The sequence below is a fragment of the Musa acuminata genome, chromosome BXJ1-8 (assembly GCF_036884655.1).
Source record: "Musa acuminata AAA Group cultivar baxijiao chromosome BXJ1-8, Cavendish_Baxijiao_AAA, whole genome shotgun sequence".
In the NCBI taxonomy this organism is placed as follows: Eukaryota; Viridiplantae; Streptophyta; class Magnoliopsida; order Zingiberales; family Musaceae; genus Musa; species Musa acuminata.
The window spans coordinates 10,967,387-10,992,339 of record NC_088334.1 but is presented as its reverse complement, the minus strand read 5'-3'; the positions used below and the strand labels follow the sequence as shown (position 1 = coordinate 10,992,339).

The 24,953-nt window shown below is 39.4% G+C and overlaps 4 protein-coding genes across 12 annotated transcripts; 1 reads left to right on the top strand and 3 right to left on the bottom strand.

The window, feature by feature from the left end:
- Nucleotides 1-2,867, bottom strand: LOC103994492 (thioredoxin-like protein YLS8). Its single transcript, XM_009414843.3, has 2 exons — nt 2,678-2,867; nt 1-505 (listed from the first exon to the last, which is right to left on the bottom strand). Exons 1-2 carry the CDS (start codon nt 2,795-2,797, stop codon nt 197-199), a joined length of 429 nt encoding a protein of 142 aa, XP_009413118.1. The 5' UTR covers nt 2,798-2,867; the 3' UTR covers nt 1-196.
- Nucleotides 2,868-5,195: 2,328 nt separating this feature from the next.
- On the top strand, nt 5,196-14,930 carry LOC135583543 (nicotinamidase 2-like). 5 transcript variants are annotated; one of them, XM_065078996.1, is made up of 2 exons: nt 5,196-5,844; nt 14,901-14,930. In XM_065078996.1, exon 1 carries the CDS (start codon nt 5,220-5,222, stop codon nt 5,841-5,843), a length of 624 nt encoding a protein of 207 aa, XP_064935068.1. In that variant the 5' UTR covers nt 5,196-5,219; the 3' UTR covers nt 5,844; nt 14,901-14,930. The 5 variants fall into 5 exon arrangements, with proteins under 5 accessions (XP_064935068.1, XP_064935066.1, XP_018686134.2 ...); XM_065078994.1 differs by lacking the exon at nt 14,901-14,930 and adding an exon at nt 14,391-14,602; XM_018830589.2 differs by lacking the exon at nt 14,901-14,930 and adding an exon at nt 13,801-13,817.
- LOC135587500 (serine carboxypeptidase-like 34) lies at nt 12,182-17,075 on the bottom strand. The gene is made up of 10 exons (XM_065078992.1): nt 16,370-17,075; nt 14,926-15,033; nt 14,601-14,696; nt 14,403-14,495; nt 14,238-14,326; nt 13,838-14,122; nt 13,537-13,673; nt 13,225-13,317; nt 12,709-12,814; nt 12,182-12,621 (listed from the first exon to the last, which is right to left on the bottom strand). The coding sequence occupies exons 1-10, from the start codon at nt 16,647-16,649 to the stop codon at nt 12,472-12,474; spliced, it is 1,437 nt and encodes a 478-aa protein (XP_064935064.1). The 5' UTR covers nt 16,650-17,075; the 3' UTR covers nt 12,182-12,471.
- A 1,642-nt stretch (nt 17,076-18,717) lies between these two features.
- On the bottom strand, nt 18,718-24,952 carry LOC135583553 (uncharacterized). Of its 5 annotated transcripts, none has more exons than XR_010475890.1 (6): nt 24,727-24,952; nt 23,001-23,095; nt 21,817-22,094; nt 19,921-20,870; nt 19,133-19,244; nt 18,718-19,054 (listed from the first exon to the last, which is right to left on the bottom strand). XR_010475890.1 is itself a non-coding variant. In XM_065078987.1 (4 exons), exons 1-4 carry the CDS (start codon nt 24,754-24,756, stop codon nt 20,056-20,058), a joined length of 1,218 nt encoding a protein of 405 aa, XP_064935059.1. In that variant the 5' UTR covers nt 24,757-24,952; the 3' UTR covers nt 19,768-20,055. The 5 variants fall into 5 exon arrangements, 3 of the variants coding, with proteins under 3 accessions (XP_064935059.1, XP_064935061.1, XP_064935060.1); XR_010475889.1 differs by having other exon boundaries at nt 18,718-19,036; XM_065078987.1 differs by lacking the exons at nt 18,718-19,054; nt 19,133-19,244 and having other exon boundaries at nt 19,768-20,870.
- Nucleotide 24,953: the final 1 nt, after the last annotated feature.

Sequence of the window (24,953 nt, the reverse complement as noted above, 5' to 3'; positions counted from 1 at the left end):
GAAAGGCAAGTAGGAAACCCTTTAAATGCATCTGCTGCTCATCGGAATGTCACGCAGAGTAGAATACACAAACCAAGTTTTGGTAGACCAGCAGTAAAATCTCAAACATCAAAGATTTCTAGTACAGGAGCAACTTGAACACAATATAGCCAACCTTCAGAGGCGATGTCACAATCTGTCACACAGATCAATAGGTTTAATAGCGGTACTTGGTGGAGTAATCTTTGGGAGCAATCACCAGCCCACGACCTTTCCTGGCTCCCCTATAAACAGTCTCCACAATGTCAATAAATTCTTGCTTGTCCTTGAGCGCCCAATTTATTTTGTTATTGTTACCCGTCCCGAGGTCAATCATGATATGCTTGTTCCTGAAGAAGAACATCACGGTTGAAGGATCATACAGCTCGTACATAGTATTGAAGTCAGGCACCTCGGTGATATCAACCAAGTAAATCACTGCAAAGTTCTTTATGGTCTCTGCAACTGAAGCCAGCACTTCATCCATCTGCACCACAAAAATGCAAGTGGTTGTTAGTCCTGCAGTAAAAACAAAAACAAAGTTTCTTAACAAATTAGATATGGAACTACAAACTTTATCTATGGAACTATACTACTCCGTGATATCCCAATTATTTAGGATTGATTAAATGGATCTTTTCACATCATTGAGAGCTTTGAACAAAATGATATTATTAGTTAAAGCTAAAAGCATTCATATCTCTATCTATGGTCATGTTGGTCTTCCTCTATCCTTTCTCATGTCACTAGTACTAATTGTCTCACCTAACGTAACGAATAAACCCGTGCACCTCTTTTGCCAATCTCAATGCAGAAGATTGAGAAAGATTAGCATCTACAATCATACTCCTCTATAAGTGAAAGGTCTATCAGCAACTTGAACCTGATCATCCAGGTCACAAAGGAATAATTTCACTATCGAATCCTAACCTTTCGAACTATAGCTTCTGACTAAAAAATTAAAAGAACATTATTAATTTTCAAATTCTGAACAAAATACTAAGTTATATCATAAAAGAAAGAAAATTAGTACTTGAAACAAGGAGTCCATCACATGCTTAAAAAAAAATCTCTAAGTTGAAATGCTTTAAGAGTACAGTCTTCCAAGAAAAAACCTAAAAAATATTTTTTTCAAAAGACATTATCATCGAATAACGATTTCCCTCTCTTCAGAGGTTACATTTAATGTATACTGGCAACAAAGCATGTAGCACTTACTGAATTATGTAACAACATATATTCCTAGAAATCACAACGACACTGAATAACTAAATTGTAGTACTTAGACGCTACTCGGGTCAAACAGCTTAAAAGGCCACAGGTAAGTTGGTTTTCTTTTAAAAAAACAAAACGAACAAGTGTCAAGTATCTTCATGTTAGGCCTTTCCCTGAGATTTTGAGGACGGATATAGCTGTTAAATGTAGTTTTCCACATAGTTGTTAAGTATCTCTCTTCATGCTAGGCCTCTCTTCATGCTAGACTCAACATCAACCTTGGGTTGGTGTAAATACATTCAACCTGTGAAATCAAACTTGGTCAGGTCCGACATCATAGGCACCGCATCATGCCTCTTGTCTGAGTTTCCAGTTAACACAATAGTCATTTAAAGGGAGTTAACAGAGTCGAAGAATAGACCTCACACAAAGCAGGATCCAGAAATAATATAAGTGTCTTTCAAGTAAGTGGAACATTACTAAAATTGGTAAACTGTGTAATCTAGCTAAAAGACCAGGCCAACATAGTAAGATTCTTACAGAGGTTTACAACCATCCACATCACCTAGCAAAAGCATAAAAGTCTATAAGCAAGTTATTATGATTTAAGATGGTTCCAACTTCCAAGGCACTTAACTATATTGGAATCATCAGTTCACAATAACCCTTTCCAGGTTTTGCTACTCATATGTTTGCATATGTTGCAAATATACACTCAATTTAAGCAAGGTTTCACATCACACCATGTAATTAATGGAGTAAAAAAAAAACAAAAAGAAAAAATATACATATGTGGGACATAGAATAACAAAGAGAACTGAAAAATCCAGCAAAAAGGAATTTTGTTCCTCTCCATTTTGTTTCTCGATACTGCTTGTTTAAACCCACTCTTGAAATCACCCCCCACTTCAAGTGACATGCTATACGCATAATGGAAACTCCACTTCTAACCCTCTTAACCATTCTTGTTTAGGTGCAAAGAAACAAGGAGCTGGTAGTAGCTATCATGATATGACTTTTGGCTTTTCCTTGAGGGAAACAAGGATCTGTTCATGGTAACAATAACACAACACGTTAGTCAAATCCTAACTTGTCGACATCATTCAGCAGGTTCCAAAGTGCTTGAATCTGAAATCTCTAGGTTTCCTTTCTCCTGGATCAAGAACAAGAACAAGAAAATTGGATCGATTGTCAACTATAAGGGTCACATACAGATCGCTTGTTGACTATAAGTCAAAGGGCCACGGCCAGGAGAAACACCAAACCCTAATTTGGACACTGCGCCAAATCGATCATAGGTGACAAGAAACGTCTCGCATCAACAACCAAAGCCAATCTAGCAAATGATTCCCGTTCTATGAAAACAATATAATCGAGAAAAGGATTCGAAGATGAAGAAGAAGGATCAAAAGGGGTGGAGAAAGGAAAAAGAAAAGAGAGGAACCTGCATGCAGGTCTCGTCCCAATCGTGGCCAAACCGGATGACGACGAGGCGCTCCTCCTCGGCCAGGATCGCCTGATCCACCGCCCACCCCGAGTGCAGATGCGGCAACAAGTACGACATCTTCTTCGCGCCTCCACTCGACCCTCCTTCTCCCTCCGCCGCCTCGCGCAAGCAGAGGTATCGACAAGCAAACAAACTTACAATTATACCCTTCGAAAGGCCAAAGTCGGTCATTTACGTGTCTCTTCCTCCAAACTTTTGAGGGAACATGGGCACCTTCAGCGTCGGTTCCCGTGGGCCCCACACACCTACACCATACACCACGCGGGTAGGTACTTGAGTGAGTCGAATAGTTTGAATCACTAGCAGGCCAACCATTCCAATAACTACGAAGACTGGGACCCTTCTGGGTCAGTCCTCGTGGGCCCCACGCGCTTACTGCATACACCACGCGGGTAGGCCCGCGGGTGACGGAAAACCGGGTTTGCTCGAATAGTTTGAATCACTAGCAGGCCAAGTCGGACCCTTTCCAACAACCACGACGAGTGGGACCCTCTGCTTCGATCCCCGTGGGCCCCACGCGCCTACTCTATGAGCCACGGGGGTCGGTCGCGGGTCACCTGAATCCGGGTTTGCTCGAATGTTTTGAATCACTAGCAGGCCAAGTCGGACCCAAACCAACAATTTAGTCGGATCCAAGGCGTGATCGGGACACATAAACGAAGCATCGAATGCCACAAAAGCCCCAATGGCATGCACAAAAGAAGGTGAATCTGCATGAAACGAGTCGGTCATGGGTCTGATGGCTTCTGCAGATAGCTTTTTAGGATATTTTGATTCTTCATAGAAAAGGTGTTTTGTGCTTATGCTTGGCAAAAGCTTTGCTCACTCTCCTCACCCCACCATCCTTTGCTGGTTCAGTTCGTTCCTCTGCTTTCCCACTCTCTTTCCGCTACTTACAGACCTTTGATGCATTCTAAACCAGATGCCTGCCTGATTCTTCGTGCTTTGGAGAAGTCGCAAAAGGAAGGTCAGCCGAAGCAGATTCAAGAAGCAAGCAGAAGAGTACTGAGTTGAATGAAGTTGTCAGTAACGGAGAAGAGCTGAATGAGACTACTTCCTGTGAAGAAGAACTCACCCTGTCCCTTCTCAGGTGAGAAACTTACTTTGTCACTGTGATAGCATGCAAATTTTCTCCATGTTTAAATTGCATATCCAATGTTTCTGAACGAGAGTGAACTGAATTATATCCAAAGCAACAAAGATCGGTTTCCAGAGCCGTAAGCAAGCGAGTTCGAGAGTGTGAAGCATAGGTTCCTCGTTCAAACATTGACCTCCATGTTGCAGAACATATCCTTCATGGCCATGTCAGACCACCATGTCTTTGTTCTTTCTGCTGCATGTTGATGGCAACTCAGATTGCTTATATCATGTTTTTGCCAGAAGCTCCTTCCGAAACCAAACATTAGGGGCATGGAAAGGGAAGCTGCACATCGATCTCTTCCAGATCTACATTGTCAAACATCATCATCACTGCCATCAGGCAAGACAGTGTCTCTCTGGTGCAGCATCTGCAGAGTTGCTTGCGTGAAGAACTCTTTGAACCTGACGCAGCATTTCCAGGGTAAGAAGCACAACGCCAGATTGGACCAACTCTTCGACAAAAAGAAGACTGGAAACGAGATGGTTTGGTGCCATGAATGCAAAGCTCCATGCATGAATGAGGTGTCACTGGCTCAGCATCGTGTGCGCAAGAAGCACTCACCAACATGGAGGCAACAGACCGAGGACAAGCTAACCAGGAAAACTAATCTGTCACTGACTCTCTGCACCAATGCAGGTTTCAGTCCTTCAACTATCAAGACTTGTTATTAACCTTTGTTTCTATTACTTCCTTTTCTTTGAGTTTTGAGACCATTTCTATGAGCATAAATCCACTGGATTTAGATCATTCTATCAAACAGTTGCTGAAGAATATATGTAATCTTTGTTGACTGTGGTGGTGCTCTCATAGAGGAGAGGGCAGGAATAAAGAACTCACTTCAGAAATCATTCCAGCAGATTATATTATTAGTGATTTAATAGGAGAGAATAAAGATTTAAATCACCTAATAATATAAATTTTCCTCTAAAGTAATATATTTTCTCATTTATTACTCTCTCTCACACACACACACATATATATTGTCTGGGCAAATTTGTTGTTCCCAGAATTTCCAATATAGTATATATAGATGAGAAAGAAAAGATGAAACCTTAGATATATGTAATGTCAAAGTCAGATTTAAATTTAACATATAATAAATTTAAGATAAAATATTGTAGTTAATCTGTGTCGAGTTAATTGTTAGTTGACACCTTAATCTATATTAATGTCCTTTAAAACTTATTATGAGCTAAATAGTAGAAATAATAGTGACAAGAATAATGATCATCAGCATCAGCATCAGCATCAGCATCAGACAGTGTAGGACTAGGATAACTAGTAGTTCTCTGGAGGTTCGTCGTATCCTACAAAATCCCCATCTGCCTCCTCTGCGTGATGGCGTCTTCCCAAAGCAGCCTCTTTTCCATGGCAGGCGACTCCTACAGCAAGTACGAGATTCGGCGGCGCAACCCCAACCCCACCGCCGCCGCCCTCCTCGTCATCGACATGCAGCGCCACTTCGCCTCCATCGCTGCCCCCATACTCCCCGCCCTCCGCTCCACCGTCGCCCTCTGCCGCGCCGCCGGCATCCCCGTCCTCTTCACCCGCCACCGCCACCGCTCCCCCGCCGACTACGCCATGCTTGGCGAGTGGTGGTCCGGCGACCTCATCCTCGACGGCACCCCCGCGGCCGAGCTCCTCCCCGACATCGGCCGAGACCCCGGCGACCGTGTGGTCGAGAAGAGCACCTACAGCGCCTTCGCCGGCACGGGTCTGGAGGAGGCGCTGAGGGGCATGGGAGTCGAGGAGGTGATCGTCACCGGCGTGATGACGAACCTCTGCTGCGAGACGTCGGCGAGGGAGGCGTTTGTGAGGGGGTTCAGGGTCTTCTTCTCCACCGACGCCACGGCTACCTCGAACAAGGATCTGCACGAAGCTACCCTCAAGAATATGGCGTATGGCTTTGCTTATCTGGTGGACTGCAAACGCCTCGAGGCAGCTCTTGCGCCCAAGATTTGAGGTCGGGGTCACTTCTCTACCAAATCTACCTTGAAATGCTTCCATTACCTGTCTGCTATTAGGGTTGTAAGAACTGTATTGGAATCTGTATTTTGCAATCAAAGTTATTAGCCATCCCTTTTCCTGTCTGTTAGTTAATAGGCTTTAAGAACTGTTCTTGGATCTGTAGTTTGGGTGATTTGATTTGGTGGAGATATGCATATCACAAAGCTAAGAGCTGGTGTGTTGTTCTGTAATGTAAGTTACATGAGATTGGAAGCTTTAGAAGTATGTTGAATCCCTAACTTTCTGCTGCAACTTTTATTTGTGCATCACTTGCAAAATTCATTTATCTGAATTATGAACATAGTTTAAACAATAATAAAAGAATATTGAGCACATTGAAAATTTTAAGAATAATTATTGGAGGCTAATATTTGTTAAAGGATGAGTGATTCAAACCTCCAGGCTAAGTTTGCATCTTTTTCTATGGCTGTTTTGCGCTTCCACCGATGGCAAAGAGAGGGTTCACATTACTAAGCAAAAATATAATTGTTCAAAGTCAAGTGAACTACAAATTTGTATGAATGATGAGTCCACATCATGCTTCTTCTATCTGCATCATAGTTTCTGGGAATCACGATAGTAAAGTGGTTGAAGGACTTATTATGGTCAGTCAAATATGTAAAAGCTAAGAATTGGAACACTTGTTAATTAGTAAGCTAATCTATGTTTTTTTTATTTTTTCTATTCTTCAGATGTCGATCTCTTCTCTCTTTTTCAATGAGAGAAATCTCATGGAGTTTTTCAAGGCTTTTTAAACTTGCTGATAAATAGAAGACCACATGTCCACCGACAAAGACTCTAGATTATGACCCCTCTTCTGTTCCTTGATGCCTTTGTCAGGAGCTTGGCATGAAACCATTATTGCAGTGAATTTTCTCCTGAGTTCAATCCCATCTGAGCAATACTTATTAGTCACATAATCCATGATCTAAGATGGATCTCCTTACAACTTGAGTTTGTTCAGTCTTTTTGCTGCAAAGGACCTTTTAGATGCAATAGTGACAAATCAAATCAAGATTGAGATCTCTGTCTTTCAGTTGTAGAACTAAATTGAGAAACATCATGACTTCGGATTAAGTTTTTGTGTTTAGAACTGTGAACTGCTACCAATTGTGGAATAAACAGGTAACATAGTATAGAGGTTAAATTTAGATATATCAACAATCTTTATATGTTTAAGAGTTGAGGGGCCGTAGCATATAAAATAAAGCTGACATGAGGCTGGATGTCTAAATTTTCTCTGAATATTTCTTCCTTGGTGAAAATGGAAGCCAAATCTGATAAAAAGTGTTTATACTCACTAGGTTTGGTAAAAAGAAGTGAACATATCAGCTTAAGTTAGCCAACATTTTGTAAAATAGGTATAGATGTTCTTATCAAACATGTTCTTAGATGTTTTAGATTCAGCACCATTTGTCAACTTGATATGAATGAGCAAGTTGATTATAATTCTGCCAAAGACTCTTTAACTATTCATCGATGACCAATGACAAGAGTGAAATCTAAAAGGATGAAAGAAGCCTTAACTTGTTTATTAGAAGGCATTTGGAAGGAGCAAGCTAGTCAAAACTTGGTCAAGGTTCTATGGATACAAGAAGAGCCTAAAATAATCAACCTGATTCAAATAAGTCAAAATCATGAAGAGAAATTCCAACCTTGAGAGAAGGATGAAGTTTTAGCCATCTTTGAAGAATAAAGGTCATTCAGCCATATTGGACCATATTAGGAATTGTGTGTTTATTCATGAATAATTATTCAAAACAATTCAATGTAGATTCATGAGTAATCTACATTCATGCATTAGGAATATAAATGTCATTTAATATATTCATTCCCTTTATACTTGGCCTTTGTACTATATAAACAAGGCTGACTCTCTTTGTAAGAACACATATTGGAGAAGTATATTCGACTTACAACACCGGTGAGTGTTTTGTTTTTAAGTTCTTGCATGAACTTTGGACTTATCAAGCATTTCTGTTTGTGGCGTTCAAAACCCAAGAAAAATCTTTGTTTTTCCTTTCAACTTATCAAGCTTTTTAGTTTGTGGCGTTTTAAGGGAATCAAAGTACTATTCTAATTACTTCATCAAATTTTCATTGATTATGTGATTAGAATAGTTTTCCTAACTTCAATCTTGAACGATCCATCTTGTTTCAAATCGTTGGAGGAGGTCAATTTGCATTCCATATGTATCATAGCTCTTTAGCTATCGGGGTATATGGTTGCTAAGTTGAAGATTTCCATCATTTGGTATCAGAGCTCGGCTCAAGTTTGAGGTTTGCGTATCTATTTATTTGCTATCTTTTAGATTTTCTTTTCTTTTCTCTTCTTCTTCTATTTGGCCAATATCTATAAAAAAAAAAAAAAAGAGATCAAAAAAGTCAAAAAAAAAAAAAAAAAGAAGAGAGAAAATCAAAGGCTAAAAAAAAAAAAAAAAAAAAAGAAAGGGAGAAAAAAGAAAATGATGAGTTGAGTAATAAAAATGAGAGTATACTTATAAAAAAAAATAAAAATGAGAGTATTGGGAAATACAAGGGGAGAGAAAACAAAGAAAGTTTGAGTGAAAGAAAAATGAGTGTTTATGCCAAAATGAGTGATGTGAAGAAAGCCTTAACCATGAGGCAGCCCTTACTTGTACTTATGTACAAGGATGTTCTGATTGCTTCTAACAAAATTGACAAGAGTTTGCCTAGTGTTATTGTTGATCTTTTGCAGGAAAATGAGGATCTCTTTCCCGAAGAAGTTCCTAATGGTTTGCCACCAATTAGAGGAATTGAGCATCAAATTGATTTCATTCCAGGTGCAAGCATACCAAATAAGCCAGCATATAGATGCAACCCCGAAGAGACCAAGGAAATCCAAAAACAAGTAAGTGAGCTTATGAAAAAAGGGTATGTGCGAGAAAGCATGAGTCCGTGTGCAGTTCCTGTTCTGTTGGTGCCTAAAAAGGATGGATCATGGAGAATGTGTGTTGATTGCCGAGCCATCAACAAAATCACGGTAAAGTATAGACATCCTATTCCTAGGCTAGATGATATGTTGGATGAATTGCATGGTTCTTGTGTGTTTTCAAAAATTGATTTAAAATCTGGATATCATCAAATAAGAATGCATGAAGGTGATGAATGGAAAACCGCTTTTAAAACTAAACATGGTTTATATGAATGGTTGGTTATGCCTTTTGGCCTAACTAATGCACCTAGTACTTTCATGAGATTGATGAATCATATTTTACGTGCTTACATTGGAAAATTTGTAGTGGTTTATTTTGATGATATACTTGTGTATAGCAAAAGTTTAAATGAGCATGTAACACATTTAAAAGCTATTTTTGACGTGCTTAGAAAAGAAAAGTTATATGCTAATATAAAGAAATGCACTTTTTGCACTAATAAAATTACTTTTCTTGGATATGTTGTTAATGATAAAGGAATACATGTTGATCAAGAAAAAGTGAAAGTAATTAGGGAGTGGCCAAAACCTACCAGTGTTAGTGATGTTAGAAGTTTTCATGGTCTTGCTAGCTTTTATAGAAGATTCATTAAGGATTTTTCTACAATTGCTGCACCAATAACTGAATGCATAAAAAAAAATATGGGATTTAGATGGGGTGAAAAACAAGATGATGCTTTTAATTTGCTTAAAGACAAACTCTGTTCAGCACCTTTGCTTGCTTTACCGAACTTTGCTAAAACTTTTGAGATTGAGTGTGATGCGAGTGGAATAGGAATTGGAGGAGTCTTAATGCAAGAAGGCAGACCCATTGCATTCTTTAGTGAGAAGCTAAGTGGAGCAAGTCTTCACTACCCAACATATGACAAGGAGTTTTACGCTTTAGTAAGAGTGTTAGAGACATGGCAGCACTATCTTTGGTATAAGGAATTCATTATACACACCGATCATGAGTCCTTGAAATATCTCAAAGGACAAGGAAAACTAAACCGTAGGCATGCAAAATGGGTGGAGTTTATTGAATCCTTTCCATACATCATCAAGTATAAACAAGGTAAGGAAAATGTGGTTGCCGACACTCTTTCTAGAAGGTATGCTCTAATTTCTCAACTTGATGCAAATTTATTGGGTTTTGAGTATATTAAAAATTTATATAATTCTGATCATGATTTTGCTAATGTTTATGGGGCATGTGAGAAAGGGGGTTTTGATAAGTTCTTCAAGCATGATGATTTTCTTTTCAAAGAAAATAAGTTGTGTATTCCTCAATGTTCAATGAGAGAATTACTTGTGAGAGAGGCACATAGTGGAGGTTTAATGGGGCATTTCGGGATTAGAAAAACTTTAGATGTGTTAAGTGATCATTTCTTTTGGCCACACATGAAAAGAGATGTTGAGAGATTATGTAAGAAATGCATTACTTGCAAACAAGCTAAATCTAAAGTAATGCCTCATGGATTGTATACTCCTCTTACTATAACTAGTGAGCCTTGGGTTGATATATCCATGGACTTTGTCTTGGGTTTACCAAGGTCAAAAGGAGGGAGAGATTCTATTTTTGTTGTTGTTGACAGGTTTAGCAAGATGGCACATTTTATTCCTTGCCACAAAACAGATGATGCAACACATGTTACGGGGCTGTTTTTCAAAGAAATTGTAAGATTACATGGCATTCCAAAGACAATTGTGAGTGATAAAGATGTGAAGTTCCTTAGCCACTTTTGGAAAACACTTTGGAGCAAGTTGGGTACAAGGCTATTGTATTCAACCACTTGTCACCCACAAACAGATGGACAAACGGAGGTGGTAAATCGAACTTTATCAACACTTTTGAGAGCCATAATTCAAAAGAATTTGAAAAATTGGGAGGAATGTTTGCCACATGTGGAGTTTGCTTATAACAGAAGTGTACATGCTACAACAAACCATTCCCCATTTGAAGTTGTATACGGGTTCAATCCATTAACTCCTATGGATTTGCTACCTTTACCTTTGGAAAAGGCCAATTTGGATGGTAAGCAAAAAGCTGATTTTGTCAAAGCATTGCATGAAAGGGTCCAGATACAAATTCAAAAGAAAACTCTACAATATGAGAAACAACACAACAAAGGCCGAAAACAAGTAGTATTTGAACCTGGTGATTGGGTTTGGTTACACTTGAGGAAGGAAAGATTTCCTAACCAAAGGAAGTATAAACTAATGCCAAGAGGAGATGGTCCATTTCGAGTCTCTCAAAAAATCAATGACAATGCATACAAGTTGGAACTACCGAGTGAGTATGGTAATGTTAGTGCAACCTTCAATGTTTCTGATTTATCTTTGTTTGATGCAGGTGATGAAGACACTGATTCGAGGACGAATCCTTTCAAGGAAAGGGGGAATGATATGAATGAGCAAGTTGATTATAATTCTGCCAAAGACCCTTTAACTATTCATCGAGGACCAATGACAAGAGTGAAATCTAAAAGGATGAAAGAAGCCTTAACTTGTTTATTAGAAGGCATTTGGAAGGAGCAAGCTAGTCAAAACTTGGTCAAGGTTCTATGGATACAAGAAGAGCCTAAAATAATCAACCTGATTCAAATAAGTCAAAATCATGAAGAGAAATTCCAACCTTGAGAGAAGGATGAAGTTTTAGCCATCTTTGAAGAATAAAGGTCATTCAGCCATATTGGACCATATTAGGAATTGTGTGTTTATTCATGAATAATTATTCAAAACAATTCAATGTAGATTCATGAGTAATCTACATTCATGCATTAGGAATATAAATGTCATTTAATATATTCATTCCCTTTATACTTGGCCTTTGTACTATATAAACAAGGCTGACTCTCTTTGTAAGAACACATATTGGAGAAGTATATTCGACTTACAACACCGGTGAGTGTTTTGTTTTTAAGTTCTTGCATGAACTTTGGACTTATCAAGCATTTCTGTTTGTGGCGTTCAAAACCCAAGAAAAATCTTTGTTTTTCCTTTCAACTTATCAAGCTTTTTAGTTTGTGGCGTTTTAAGGGAATCAAAGTACTATTCTAATTACTTCATCAAATTTTCATTGATTATGTGATTAGAATAGTTTTCCTAACTTCAATCTTGAACGATCCATCTTGTTTCAAATCGTTGGAGGAGGTCAATTTGCATTCCATATGTATCATAGCTCTTTAGCTATCGGGGTATATGGTTGCTAAGTTGAAGATTTCCATCACAACTTGTAAACAAGTATTAAGAATATAGATATACGGATCCTAAACAGAATAAGGGTGTTAATGATGGGCGTGATATTCTCTACAAAATACAAATAATATTACGGACAAAGATCTTCTGCAAAAAAGATGTGACAAAAAGTAATAAAACAGAATGGAAATGATATTATGTGATGAAATTTGATAGACTTTTGTGTTTTACATGGTTTTCTTATTGTCAAACTGGGAAATGCATAATTCAAGAACACAAGCGTATGAACTAAAACAACTCTCTTATTGAAAACATGGCTTGCACCTATTTTCAGTTTATCACTTTGCATTGTTTAGGACGGGTAGACAAGCATTTCATCAAATGCAGGGTATGAAACCACTTATGTGAATGATTGGATGTCGAATGGGAGATCGGATCAAGACTTCCACTGCTAGAATGCTGATGGAGGCAATTGCTGGTTAGCCAAGAAGTGATGAATCAACTGCTGAGCCTGCCTAGGAGCAAATGTTGGAACTTGGTGTCCGGCACCACGAACTGTAACAAATGTCAGTCCTTCAAAGACAATTGTCCATCCACCCACCTACGTAGTTAACAAGAATATCTGGTGACTCTCAAGTTATCCTTTAGGATGAAAATTACTAATGGGTTCCAGGGATCCAACTCATACCTGCTTACGATCATACCATGGCTTCCATTCTTGGATAGTTTTCATGCCAAGCTTGTTTAGTGTATACCTTGTTGAGGTGACTGGAATTCTTCCATCAGTGTCCCCACTGAAAGGGAAGGAAGAAAATTGAGAACTAAAGGCCTTTTTTGTGTCTTTTGTTTTTTTTGTTTTTTGCTAGTTATATATTGCTCAAGTCCTATCTGTTATATTCAAAGTGCATATTTTTGTTGATAGTATTAACTAACATGAAGAACTGAGAGACATTGTGTAAGACGACATTATTTTAAGTTTTTGTTGATCTCCATTCCAGAACCAAGATGATCTAGCACATTTGGTTATTTGTCTGAAGTACTTTCTAGCATTAGCTAGCTAATCGATACTCACTCCATCGCATTGTTTTACAATATGATGAATGATTAATTGTAAGCTCAAATTTCTCCATGCAATTTGCATATTCTACTAATGCAGATATTTTGGTAATTATCTCAATTAGGGGTTCTTTACTTGTATCCTTACCTGAAAACCCATACTCTGAGGCCGCCATTGATAAGCTTGCGGATGACTGGGAGCATAGTGGCTGGCGAATCATTCCATTTGGTGACTACCTCACTGTCCAAAGAAGGCAGGAATATATTTTTTACAATAGATGACTAATCTTGTAGAAACTGAATTCATGTATTTGACAAATTGATTAATAATTACTTGTTCCTACTTCAGCCTCCTGGAAGCAAGTATTGGATTTTCTAGTTAAAAGTGTATTCTCCATGTCTCTACCAGCAAAATGCTGAAGATCTCAAGGAATCATCATAATTCACCAAATATATGTACCTGCAGTGGGTCCAGTTGTAGCCAATCTTTGTGGTGTTGGCATGCAGAGCTTCTTGGACATCCGGTCGGTTGAAATACACCTCGGAATAGTCCGAGACACAAGGGTCGTACCCCGCTGGCTTTTGATGCCACCCACTCTGTGAGAAGAGAAATCCTTACTCAAGCATTTATGTAGATACAGATATTATGTTGTCTAGTCTTGGTAGCTTAGATGCAGCTCTTCAGAATGAATATTCACATCCTGCAATGGGTTTTGAATGTCAGGATGGTCATCACCATTGTTGGTAGGAAAGCAACTTACATATCTGGAGAACAGCTTGGGAGCTGCACCCTCGATCTGGAAGGACTTCCGGGTAGAGGTGATGCTGGTACAGACAGGAGCATACAAGCTGTACATGTCGATTATACGATAGACTGCAAAGTACTCTCTCAGTGCATTGTTACAGGCCTCAGTAGCAGGTTCAATGCTGAAATTGCAGTTGCTTTTGACGTCATGGTAGACACGGTCGGAGATGACGGCATGGTCCCATGCGTAGTCGATCATCCCCGTCTGATCAGTGTCGTCGTCCATCAATGCGTTTCCTATCTGATTCATGCACAAGATTATGTTGGTATGATCTTTAGTACCTTTGAGATAAATCTACACTAGCAGTTTCAGGTAGGAAAATGCTATCTACAGGTGTTTGATGTAGAACTTTTACCATAAATCCTTTGAAGTTTATGTAGGTTTCCTTTGAAGCTTTTTTGTTTTCGTCAAATATCTTCTCGGATAGTTGTGGAACATAGTGTCCTAAGGCAGCAAGTAGTGTTAATTACATTTCACCAACTGACCCAGTGATGTTTGCATGGTACAGCAACTCTTTTACCTGCATAACTTTCTCCAGCAATGTAGAAGTCATGGGACTTGTACTGTGGGAACCTCTTGAGCCAGTTTACAAGGAATATGTAGGAGTCCTCAGCTTTGGATGATCAGTAGAACAATATCAGTAGATGTGAACAAATCCCCCAAGGATTTCTATGGAACATGTATATGGTCAAGTGAAAGTACTCTCTGTAGGACTTACCAGTGATCTTGTCTCCCAGTGACTGCAAATCAGAGCTGGTATTAGTGTAAGAAAATCCCACTCCAACAGGTGACTCAAGAAATAGTAGATTTGCCTCTGAAATGTGACAAGAATCAGCATACTTTTAATTGTCCATCACAAATTGCTTTGTACTCAAAGAGTTGTGATCTTTCTGTTTTCTGTGACTCTGAAATTTAGCTGTTGATGTGTTATGCATTTGATCATTGTCTGCATTACATGTTATTACAATGCAGCAGTAGCATTCAAGTTAACCACTAGCAATATATAGTGTCTGGAAAGGAAGCACTAGGGATAGGTGTCTTGCCTTTGTTCCAAGAATGCTGATTGAACCTGAGCTCTGGCACACCCTTTTGCATCAGAAAAGGTCCAAGCTCCTCTGCAGCCCCATACCCAATGGAAGAACACCCAGGCCCTGCAATGAACCATGTTAGACACCACCATGAAGCATGCCAAGAGAACTTGCAATCCAATTTGTCTCCACAAGTACAAGATACTGACGGATTGGCTGGACAATGCATCATTCATCCACTATTCCCAGTACACATCAATCATCGAGGCATCCACAGCGTGGGACTACTGTGGAGTTTCCCCCTGCAAATTCTAATATTTTCTTTCTACCTTGGGACAAATTGGGCGAGTCATATTTATGCTACATTATCTTCTCCTGTGGACGCAGGCAAGAAAGGTGGCCACACGCAAGTCCTACCTGGTCCCCAGATTCCTTGCTGCTTCCGGAACGGAGGAGGGCTCACCGGAGCTGGAGTCGACATAGTGAGACCTGCAGCATCTACGCTTTTTGTGGGCAAAAGGCGCCATCCCTGTCGACCTCGCAACTGGTACCACCTCTTACCCACTTACAGCGGCTCAATCGTGTTGCTTGGGTTGCCCATGGAGGATTCCAGCCTCTGGCTGGTCCCCGACCACCCACCCTCTTCCCTTAATAGTAGTGCCACATCCGACCACCCACCCTCTCCCTTAATAGTAATGCCACATCAGGCCCTTCGGTCCCTGTTCCTCCGATCTAAGGTTACTGGTACAAACTACATTGCAGGCAGAACCTTCCGAATACCCAAAGGGTGTGTGCTTGGGAAGGTGGAACCGGCAATGGCGGACACTGTTGCCTGTGAGGGAAGTTTACACAAGGTGTGGGTTAACTTTCTCATGTTGTTGCTTGTTTGGAGAGAAGGTGGTCAACGAATGACTCCTAGTGGGGGTGGGGGTGGTGGGGGGGGGGGAGGGAAGCCCATGATGTGCCATGAACACCAGGTAGCTCTCTCCAAAGCTGGGCCATGCTGTGCTGCAATAATGGAAGGTCCCGATAGAACAACCCAAGGAAGAAATCAACAGTGTTCTTTCTTTCTTTTATTCCCAAAAGAATCAGTAAACAAGACATCATTTCAAGTCATATAATATAGACTTTACACATAATTGGCTGACCAATTAAGGTTTCGTAGTTTGGTGAGGGAATTCAATTGGGACTGTGTTTTGGAGTCTGATTGTGGTGGAACCAACCTTTGGCCTATCCGCCATCATTTTGCTCTTCTAGACTTTACAAAAGGGAAGCTTCTTTTCCTGCTTGGATTAATGGACAAAATAATCATCGTTCCTAAAGGTCAGCAGTGTGTAGTTTACGAAGCTAAAGATGTTACATTCTGCCCAGTTTTCTGTGACGAAACATTGTATCATACGCTATCGATTACCGTAACAGTAAGAAGAAGAAGAAGAACGAAAGAAGAAGAAGATATGACCTCCGTTTAGCCAGAGAAGAAGCGGCTTCTTCTCCACATCGTGAGTGGCCTCAAAGAACCAGTAGAAGAGCGCGCGGCCGTGGCTCTCGTTGACCGTCACGTACCCGGCGTACTGGCGGAAGCTCACCGGCGGCTGACCGGGGAGCCCGACCACGCGGTCGGCCTCCTGTTGTCGCAAGGCCTCGCGGTCCAATTCCCTCGACCTGCCACCGCTAACCAAAGAGCAGGAGAAGAGAAGGACGAGGAGGAAAGAAGCGGAGGAGATGGAGAAGAGTCGCATTGTGTCAAACACCTAGCGAGCGATGGGTGTTTGTGCGTGCATGGGTCCGATACTTATAGTGCTTCCATCTCCCCCCTCCCCTTCCCCCTTTTCCTTGTGTGGGTGATACCACAAGAAAAAGGAAAGGAATTCTGGTAATAATACTGGAGAAAGCTGGCGGGAAGTCATCGGCTCAGGCTCGGCTCTCTCCTCCGTGTTCTGTTTTTGTGTTTGTTTGGGATCGGAAGAAAGCTTTCTTGGCGAGGATTGCGCCAACCATGGCGTGTGTCGCGGCACGGCAGGGAACGACTTTTCCGTTGCATCTGTGTATGCGTTGTCTTGGTGTTGTTGCTGCTTACTGCTGGTGTTATAGCGACGTCAACGGAGGTGGATCCCATCACCTGCTGCGGGCACAGCAAGGAGACAAAACGGCAGGCGATGCCACCGATGCAGTGAAGCCGGCAGGACATGGAGGTGTGATTAGTCTTTGGCATTGACGTAGAATTATTATTACCATTTCTTTTTGGGTAAAGAATACATGAAAGAGAGAACTCTCGGTTCATCACTCGAATAGGTTTGTCTTAATGACACGTAAGTTTTTATGATTTCTTATTATTTTCCTTTGACAGTGGAGGTGAACCGAGAGTTCACCTCCACTGTCATCCTCTTCGCCACCGTCCTCCTTGTCTTCCTTTACCTCTACCTTTGATGGCGCTTCCGCCTCATTCATTGCGGTCATTGTCGTCTTATCTTCGCCATCAATGACGTGGGTAGCACTCTCGCCTCCGTATCTGTCACTTGTCCTCCATCCTATCGTCCTTGAGTCCCTCCACATATCAGTGCCGCTCTGCATCTGTGTCGATGCTGATGCAGATGCCAAGTGACCCTTTTGCCCCTTAGCAATTGTATTAACATTGACCCAGATATAGAGTGATGAAAGGATTGCTAGACGAGAAGTGGTGTCAAAACTAATGTGATAACGAGAGGAGCGACAGGAGCTCCACTAACCCCAGCTTTCGATCGAGGTTGGGATCCACCCAACGGGTCAATGGTAAGGTGGCCACTTTTCGCTATAGACATCGTGATGATCACTACCATCTACGTCGATGCCGACATAATTGTTGCTCAACGACCACTAAGCATCGACGCAAATGCAGGACGGGTGGCGATAAGGTCAACGACGTACTTCTCATGGAAGCGGGTGATGTCACGATGAGAGCAAACCTTATCGCTGTTGGAGATGGCTTAACAACTATGTTGATGTCGTCGCCAATAGTATCGCCATCCGCCATCAAACATTAAAAATTACTTTTTTTATCCTACACGTTTCATTTTCATAGTTATAAGGATAGTAATGTAACTTTCTAAAATATATGGATCAAAAACACACTAAAGATAGTTAACTACTATAATGAATCCTGTGGGCACCTAATTGTATTCGTCCATAAAGTATAAGCGTATTACCACAAACTTGCAAAGAAAATAAAATCATAAAAGACATACGATAGGTAAAATATCAATATTATCAAGAAAATAAGCAAAATTAATAATTCAACTATTCCCTATGGTGTTATCATAGATTATAATGAATCGTTTACTGCAAACACATCTTCGAGCAACTAATTATTTAATCCATAATTTAGTGAGAGTCGCAGTTGGATGTGCTATTATTCACCATACTCCAAAGTTCATCATTATATGCTGAATACCGGGCTATCTGCCATAAATTTGTCTCAAGAATATTCTTATCAGATCGAATAATTTACAAATCTTCGGATCCACAAAAGAATCCTTAAAGAGTATAAGAATGGCATATTTTTTTTTATTTTATTACCAAAGCTAGAAAATAAGTCATAAATTCACAAACGATACGACAAAATGACATAATTTTTTTATTTTAAAAAATAAAAACTCGTAGAGCTTATTACCAAAGCTAGAAAACAAGTCGTAAATTCATAAACGATAAAACAGAATGGCATGATTTTTTTTATAAAAAAAATAAAACTCATAGACCTTATTACCAAAGCTAGAAAACAAGTCGTAAATTCACAAACGATAAGACAGAATGGCATATTTTTAAAATAAAAAATAAAATAAAAACTGGTAGACCTTATTACTAAATTTAGAAAACAAGTCGTAAATTCACAAACGGTAAGACAACGACGTACTCTCCTCACATTACTCGTCCTAACCAACTTACCAACAAATGGGCCAACTAATATTAGTCACATGTTGAGTTCGTGATTAACCAAATTAATGCAAAATGATATCTACTTTCTACCTTGCGTGATGCATGACTACATTGTTGATATATAGAGTATAAGCTACCCTATACTATAATAATACTTGCCAGCATTTGGTAGCTTCACCAGCATGCTTCTTCATCCTCCCGTCTATTACGTGTGCCACTGTGGTCAAATGGAGCACTGCATCCCGGTCAAGAAACCAAAGCAGAAGCAAATAGAATTTACTTGTGCTACAAGCTTTAGTAAAGTAGTACTCACATTGAAGAAAAGATGGCCTGTGATTGATTGATTTCCTTGCTCTTGCCACTGAAACATGAGTTCTTCCTCCTTCCAGCTTTAGGTCTTAATTGAGACACAAATCACCTGAATTCTGAAGCAGGAAAGGGTACATCCCATCAAGGTTATATCAACTCACCAACAATGTATTTTGCATGTGTAGAGAACAATATCAAACAAACCCCAAAGATATTTCATGATTATAGGCTTTCATTCAGATTCTTGAGAATAGCATAAACAGAAACAACGCCATCGGCATTTACAGTCTTGGAATAGTAACCAATCATTTATTGTGTACAATGAGAAAGCAACAAACTTCCATCCTGTTACAGATGATAGAGGCTAGTTTCTTGCCAAACCAAAACACTGATTCCATAGAGATAACATATATGGAATGCTTCTACACATGCAAGAAATATAGCTATTAGCAGGTTTGAAAGAGTGGAAGATTTCAAAATCATAACAAAATTAACAAGATACATGATTGTTTCTGCTATCGAATGCCTAAGAACATCTGAAAAAAGAGGTCTAGCAAACCCGCTGCTACTAGAGAAGGCATACCTCAACCATAGTTCAAAAATATCCATTACTATCACTGCCATCAGTGAAAACAATGATGACACAACAAGTGGCTTGGATTTCACCAAACAAAATTTGTTCATCATTATGAGGATAAATATGTCAAGAGCTTATCAGTACAGCTCTCATCTTGAACATGCAACTGCAGAAAATCATATCTTACTGCAGGTAAGTTTGAGCACTTCACTTACATGTGAGAAGAGAGTAAAGCCAACAATTAAGATTCGTAATGACCTCACTGCAATGTTTGCCAAGTAACAGCAGCAACTGGACCAACCGTACAATGCAAACAAAATGTCAGCAACAAGAGACTAAAGACCCCATTACTAGCTCCATCTACGTTTATCTTCTTCTTCATCAACTGGAGTATACCATGCCGGGCGTCTCTTTTGATTACTCAGCCTGTAGTTCAAGAACACTTCCTCGTTGCACAAAGCCCTTGTTGCAACAAGTACGAGTGTCTTTAGCACCGGAGAATCTCCATCAGGATCAACAGAACTACCTAATCTGAACCAAAATGTGCCAAATCTCCTCATTGTGATACTTTCTTCATCTCCATAAATAAGGTTGGGAATGTAAACTCTCATGTCTTTCTCAGTCAACGGGAAATCATATGGGCAAACCATGACATTAGGGGCTATCCCTTTAGGTGGATGGTTGGCAAAATGGCCAAAAGCTAGGGGGTTGCGCCTCTCAAGTACTTCCCCAATGGTTCCTCTGTTACTGGCCTCCAAAGGCTTGCTAAGCATTCTCCACATCCGGTCGGATCCTCTGCCAGTTTCTTCAGAAGTATCTGGGTTGTACTGTGGGTGGTAAAAACCATCCCATAATTCTCGGGTTTCACCACCAGTACCCCAAGGTTGTGCATTAATAACATTTCCATCATACCTTGTGATAAGATAGGAGTTGGAAGCATCAACCCTGGGATACCCCGGAATATACCGATAGTAAGCTGGCGAATAGATCATCCCTGGATAAAATGCTATGATGGCTCCGACATCAGCCTCTCCATTTAGGAACAAACCTTGGCCAGCTTCCTCATGAGGAATTTGTGATGGCTTGATATCAGGAGCATAGCCAAGGTGATCCATCAGACACTGTGACAACTCCGAACGTGTCAAAGGCTGCGTTGTAGGTACAACTGTGCTGCAACATAATTGAGGTTAGCCTGTCATGGCGATGTTATGACCCAAATGTAGGTCTGATAGTACAATATGAACCAATTGTTTGATCTATGATGCAATGATGTTCTTTCAATGTAATGAAAATTTTCTATGTTATATATGCAGGTTTATGTAGGTTAAAGATAGATACCAATATTAACTAGTAAAGCAGCCATATGAATACTTTTGTATTTCGATTTTTCTTTCTACATAATGCTACAGTGCTATTCATGATGTGCAATCATAAACATCATCACTGGCACACAGCCTTGCAATGAAACTAAAGTACAAAGTTGGTGCACATGATCCACAATGTGACTGTCCTACCAGTATTATTGTTAAATGTCATATTCACTAGTCATCAAAGGACCCAAAACAGGACCTTGAATAAAATATGCAACACTTTCAAATCGATACATGTAAAATTTGGAAGAGATCAGAAGGCCCAGTGAGTTGGGAAGAATTCTGAAGATAACTCTAAACGTGTTCACATCACAAATTATTTTATATTGTCTCTGTCACTAGCTTTTAATACATATAATTGTTGAAAATGATATAGAAATAATACAATCCATCCACAAATGATGAAAACCGAGTTATCAAAATCTATTAAAAGTAAGACACTTTGCATTAATATCTACATGGTTCTATGGTACTAAAAAAAATACAAACGTATTATTTGTTATATTTGCAGGCGAGCATCACATATACAGTGGAAACAGGAGCATAAACATAGTCATAGAGCTTAAACAACTAAGGGAACAATCCAGAAAATATTTCATGATTCAGATTTCAGCAATTTAGATTTCACGTGCCTATCTTTTCATTCAAAAGCCAACTTCAAATGCATCACTGACATAAGCAATCCTTAAAACAAGATCTAAGGGAAATTAAGTGCATTGTATATGCAGTAGAGCCACTCACCAGGCTCATTGGCAGATGGAGTTCCTTTGCCAATGGCAAAACTCAACCCACTTCGTCGTCGAGGACCATTCTGGGAGCATGGAATTGAACTAGGTGGATCAAGGATGTTTTTATTGTCAACACAAAGAATTTCATCCATGATCTTACACATGTTTTTTATTTGAAAATGAATGTTTTCTTGGACTTGTTTCTGCTGATCTTTAACAGAGGCTTTGTTTGCCATCTCGATGATCTCGTCGGCATCATTCTCTTCAGCATTATTTCCCAAACGATTGTAACTGGAATTAGCATAAGCAATGATATCAGATGCAGTAAGTATACATAAAACAGAGGCAGAAAGGTTTGAATGATGAGCATCTTGAGGAATGAAAAGATATCCAGTAACTTATCAAATAAACCAATGTTCTAAAGAACAAAGAACAAGCAAAATTACAGTTTGAAGATGGTCATTTAGGTGAGACTTCATTATGTACTTAAATAGTTCTCTAAGTATTAAAATTCTGAAGCAAATCAGTATATAGCCCATAAGAGTTTAACTTCATCATCAAGATGGACCTAAGAAGCCCAAAAAGATCACTTGCATATGCAAGCATACAAGGAAACTCTTAACAGACATCACCAGTATAGTGTCAATCACCCTTAACAGAGCACATAAAAATATCTTAGGAGAGAGTAGTTCCATTAATTATTTTATAAAACATATTAGATATATTCCATTGCAACATTCGAAAGATTATTATATGGAAACATCCAATATCAGATTATTAGTATCATTTATTTACTCAACTTTAAATTAAACATTGTCTTAAATTTTTATTCATCTTTAGTCAATGCAACTAATGCTTCAAAATATCTATTATTAGTAAGCACGGAGAATTACAGAGCATAAGCTACATTTAAATCGTAATGTCAGATTGCGCAAGATTTGAAAACAGAAAAAAAAACACACATGAATGCTAACAATCCAAGCCTAGCAAGCTTATCCAGTGAGTTACTGATGATTATTTAACAATATAAAACATAGGGAAAACTTTCAAGCAACAATAATAATGACTTCTTACTGAACTAATTTAGATATGGTTAGATCACACCACTGTTGTTTGATTCACATAATGGTGAGATACTTGAGAATTTACAGTTAGCATGAAATGAAATACAATCTTGGATGCAAGAATTGCACTGACCTGGTATAAAGAAACAGGCGGTTTATGTCAGCTTCGAACTGAAGATGTCTTGGATCTCGAGCAAACATTCGATTCTTTGCAAGTACTTTGACAGCCTGGAATTATAGCTAATAATTATTTGAATCAGAATAAGCATAAACTAAGACCATATGAGAGCTTAAATCTATTAGACTTATTTCTATATGGTCTAAATATTTCAGTACTTCTTCCCAAGGAAAAAAATTATCAGAGCTTAGTCAGTGACTAATTGCTACGGGTATCTCAAGGAAGAAGGTCGATGAAGTATTTCACAGTAGATTTATGCTTTTCATCTAAGCCCATTAGTAACCAGACTTTATTTCATTGCTTCACTCACACACAACTACTCATGTATAATCATTTCTTTCTAGAAGATGAACAACAACAAAACCAACAACAGCCAATGATAATGCCGGTGGCTCGATGGATCGATAAGATATTGGGATTCGGTTATGAGAAACTTGTGTAAGTTCTTTCCAGGTTGGAGATAGCTTCAGCTCATCTGAACAAGCCATAACGACTAGTAGATTTTAGGCTTGTTAGCCTCTTTATATGCAGGTAAGATTGATATGTTCTCCATTTATTTATGATAAATCTATCCAAAAACAAGTTATATGTCAGAAAAAGCAAGTGAAACAGTCAAATCAATAGGCCTCTTTATATGACAAGAAAATCAATTTGTTGTCCAACAATTGATAATGATGCCATTACAAAATTTATACACAGGTATGTGAACCAGCCAAAATTTCATAAATTTTGCTAGACATGGAACATGCTATGCCTGGCATAGAGATTAGTTCATGATGCAGAAAGTCAATTTAAAATATGGTAATTGGCATAAGGGTGTCTTTTATTTTGTTTTAACCATAATGCCTTCACATCTCCCCCTCATAAGCTAGAGGTCACCTCTATCCTCATCAGCCCCACCAATGCTGATCATTATGCATTTTGAGCCATTTTCCAGCATTGTCATATCATAACCATAACAACAAACCCTTTTTTGTCAAGCATTAAGAAACAAGGGCTACATAGACATTTTACATCCTTCGTTTTGCTTTATGATGTAATGAATAAAGACAAAAAAGCTATCTTCTTTCTTACATTCTTTCACCGTACTAACCTTTTACCCTAACTACATCGTTGCTGAAAATCCCTAATATATATGCCTTGGGGATGTGGATGACATTAACTTCAGCACAAAGTGCAAAATTAAGGCCAAAAAAAACCCATGACTACCCATGCCCCAATTTTCTACATCAAAAAAATGATCTGACACCTCCAAGATTCAGATTTTCCTGTAGAACAACGACTTCCCACTCCAAACGGACACAAAAGATGTAAATTTCAGGAACACAGACATTTTCACATCTATCATTTTTCTTTTATATTATTTAACGAATAAAGGCATCAAATTCGTGTTCTTTCTTACATTCTTCGAAATTGTCCCACACTCTCGTTGACCCAACGACATCCTCGGCATTGTAGATAATTTCACAAAATACAAGATCTAAAATGATTTCGACCCTCCAAGATTCGAACTTTCTTGCAAGGCGACGACCTCCCACTCCTAACGAACCTCAACGAGATGAATCTCGACAACATAATACAAGATCTCTCTTAGCAAGAAAGCACCAAAAAAGAGAAGCAAAAAACCCTAGATCATCAGAGGCGTAACGGAAAGAAAGATGACATGGGGGAGGGTCCGCACCTCTTGAAACTTTTGGAAGAGGAAAGCCATTTCGAGCGGCCAAGCGGAGCACCGCCCTCTCCCGAACCCAAGACTCGGTTGAAACCTCCACCCCGGCTCGCCGATTGGGAACACATGTAGGCGCAAAGACCACTCTTTTCGGATCCGGGGCTGTCGATGGAGTCGGATGACCTGATATCCAATATCGACCCGATCCGAAATTTTTATACGAATCTTTATCTTGAATC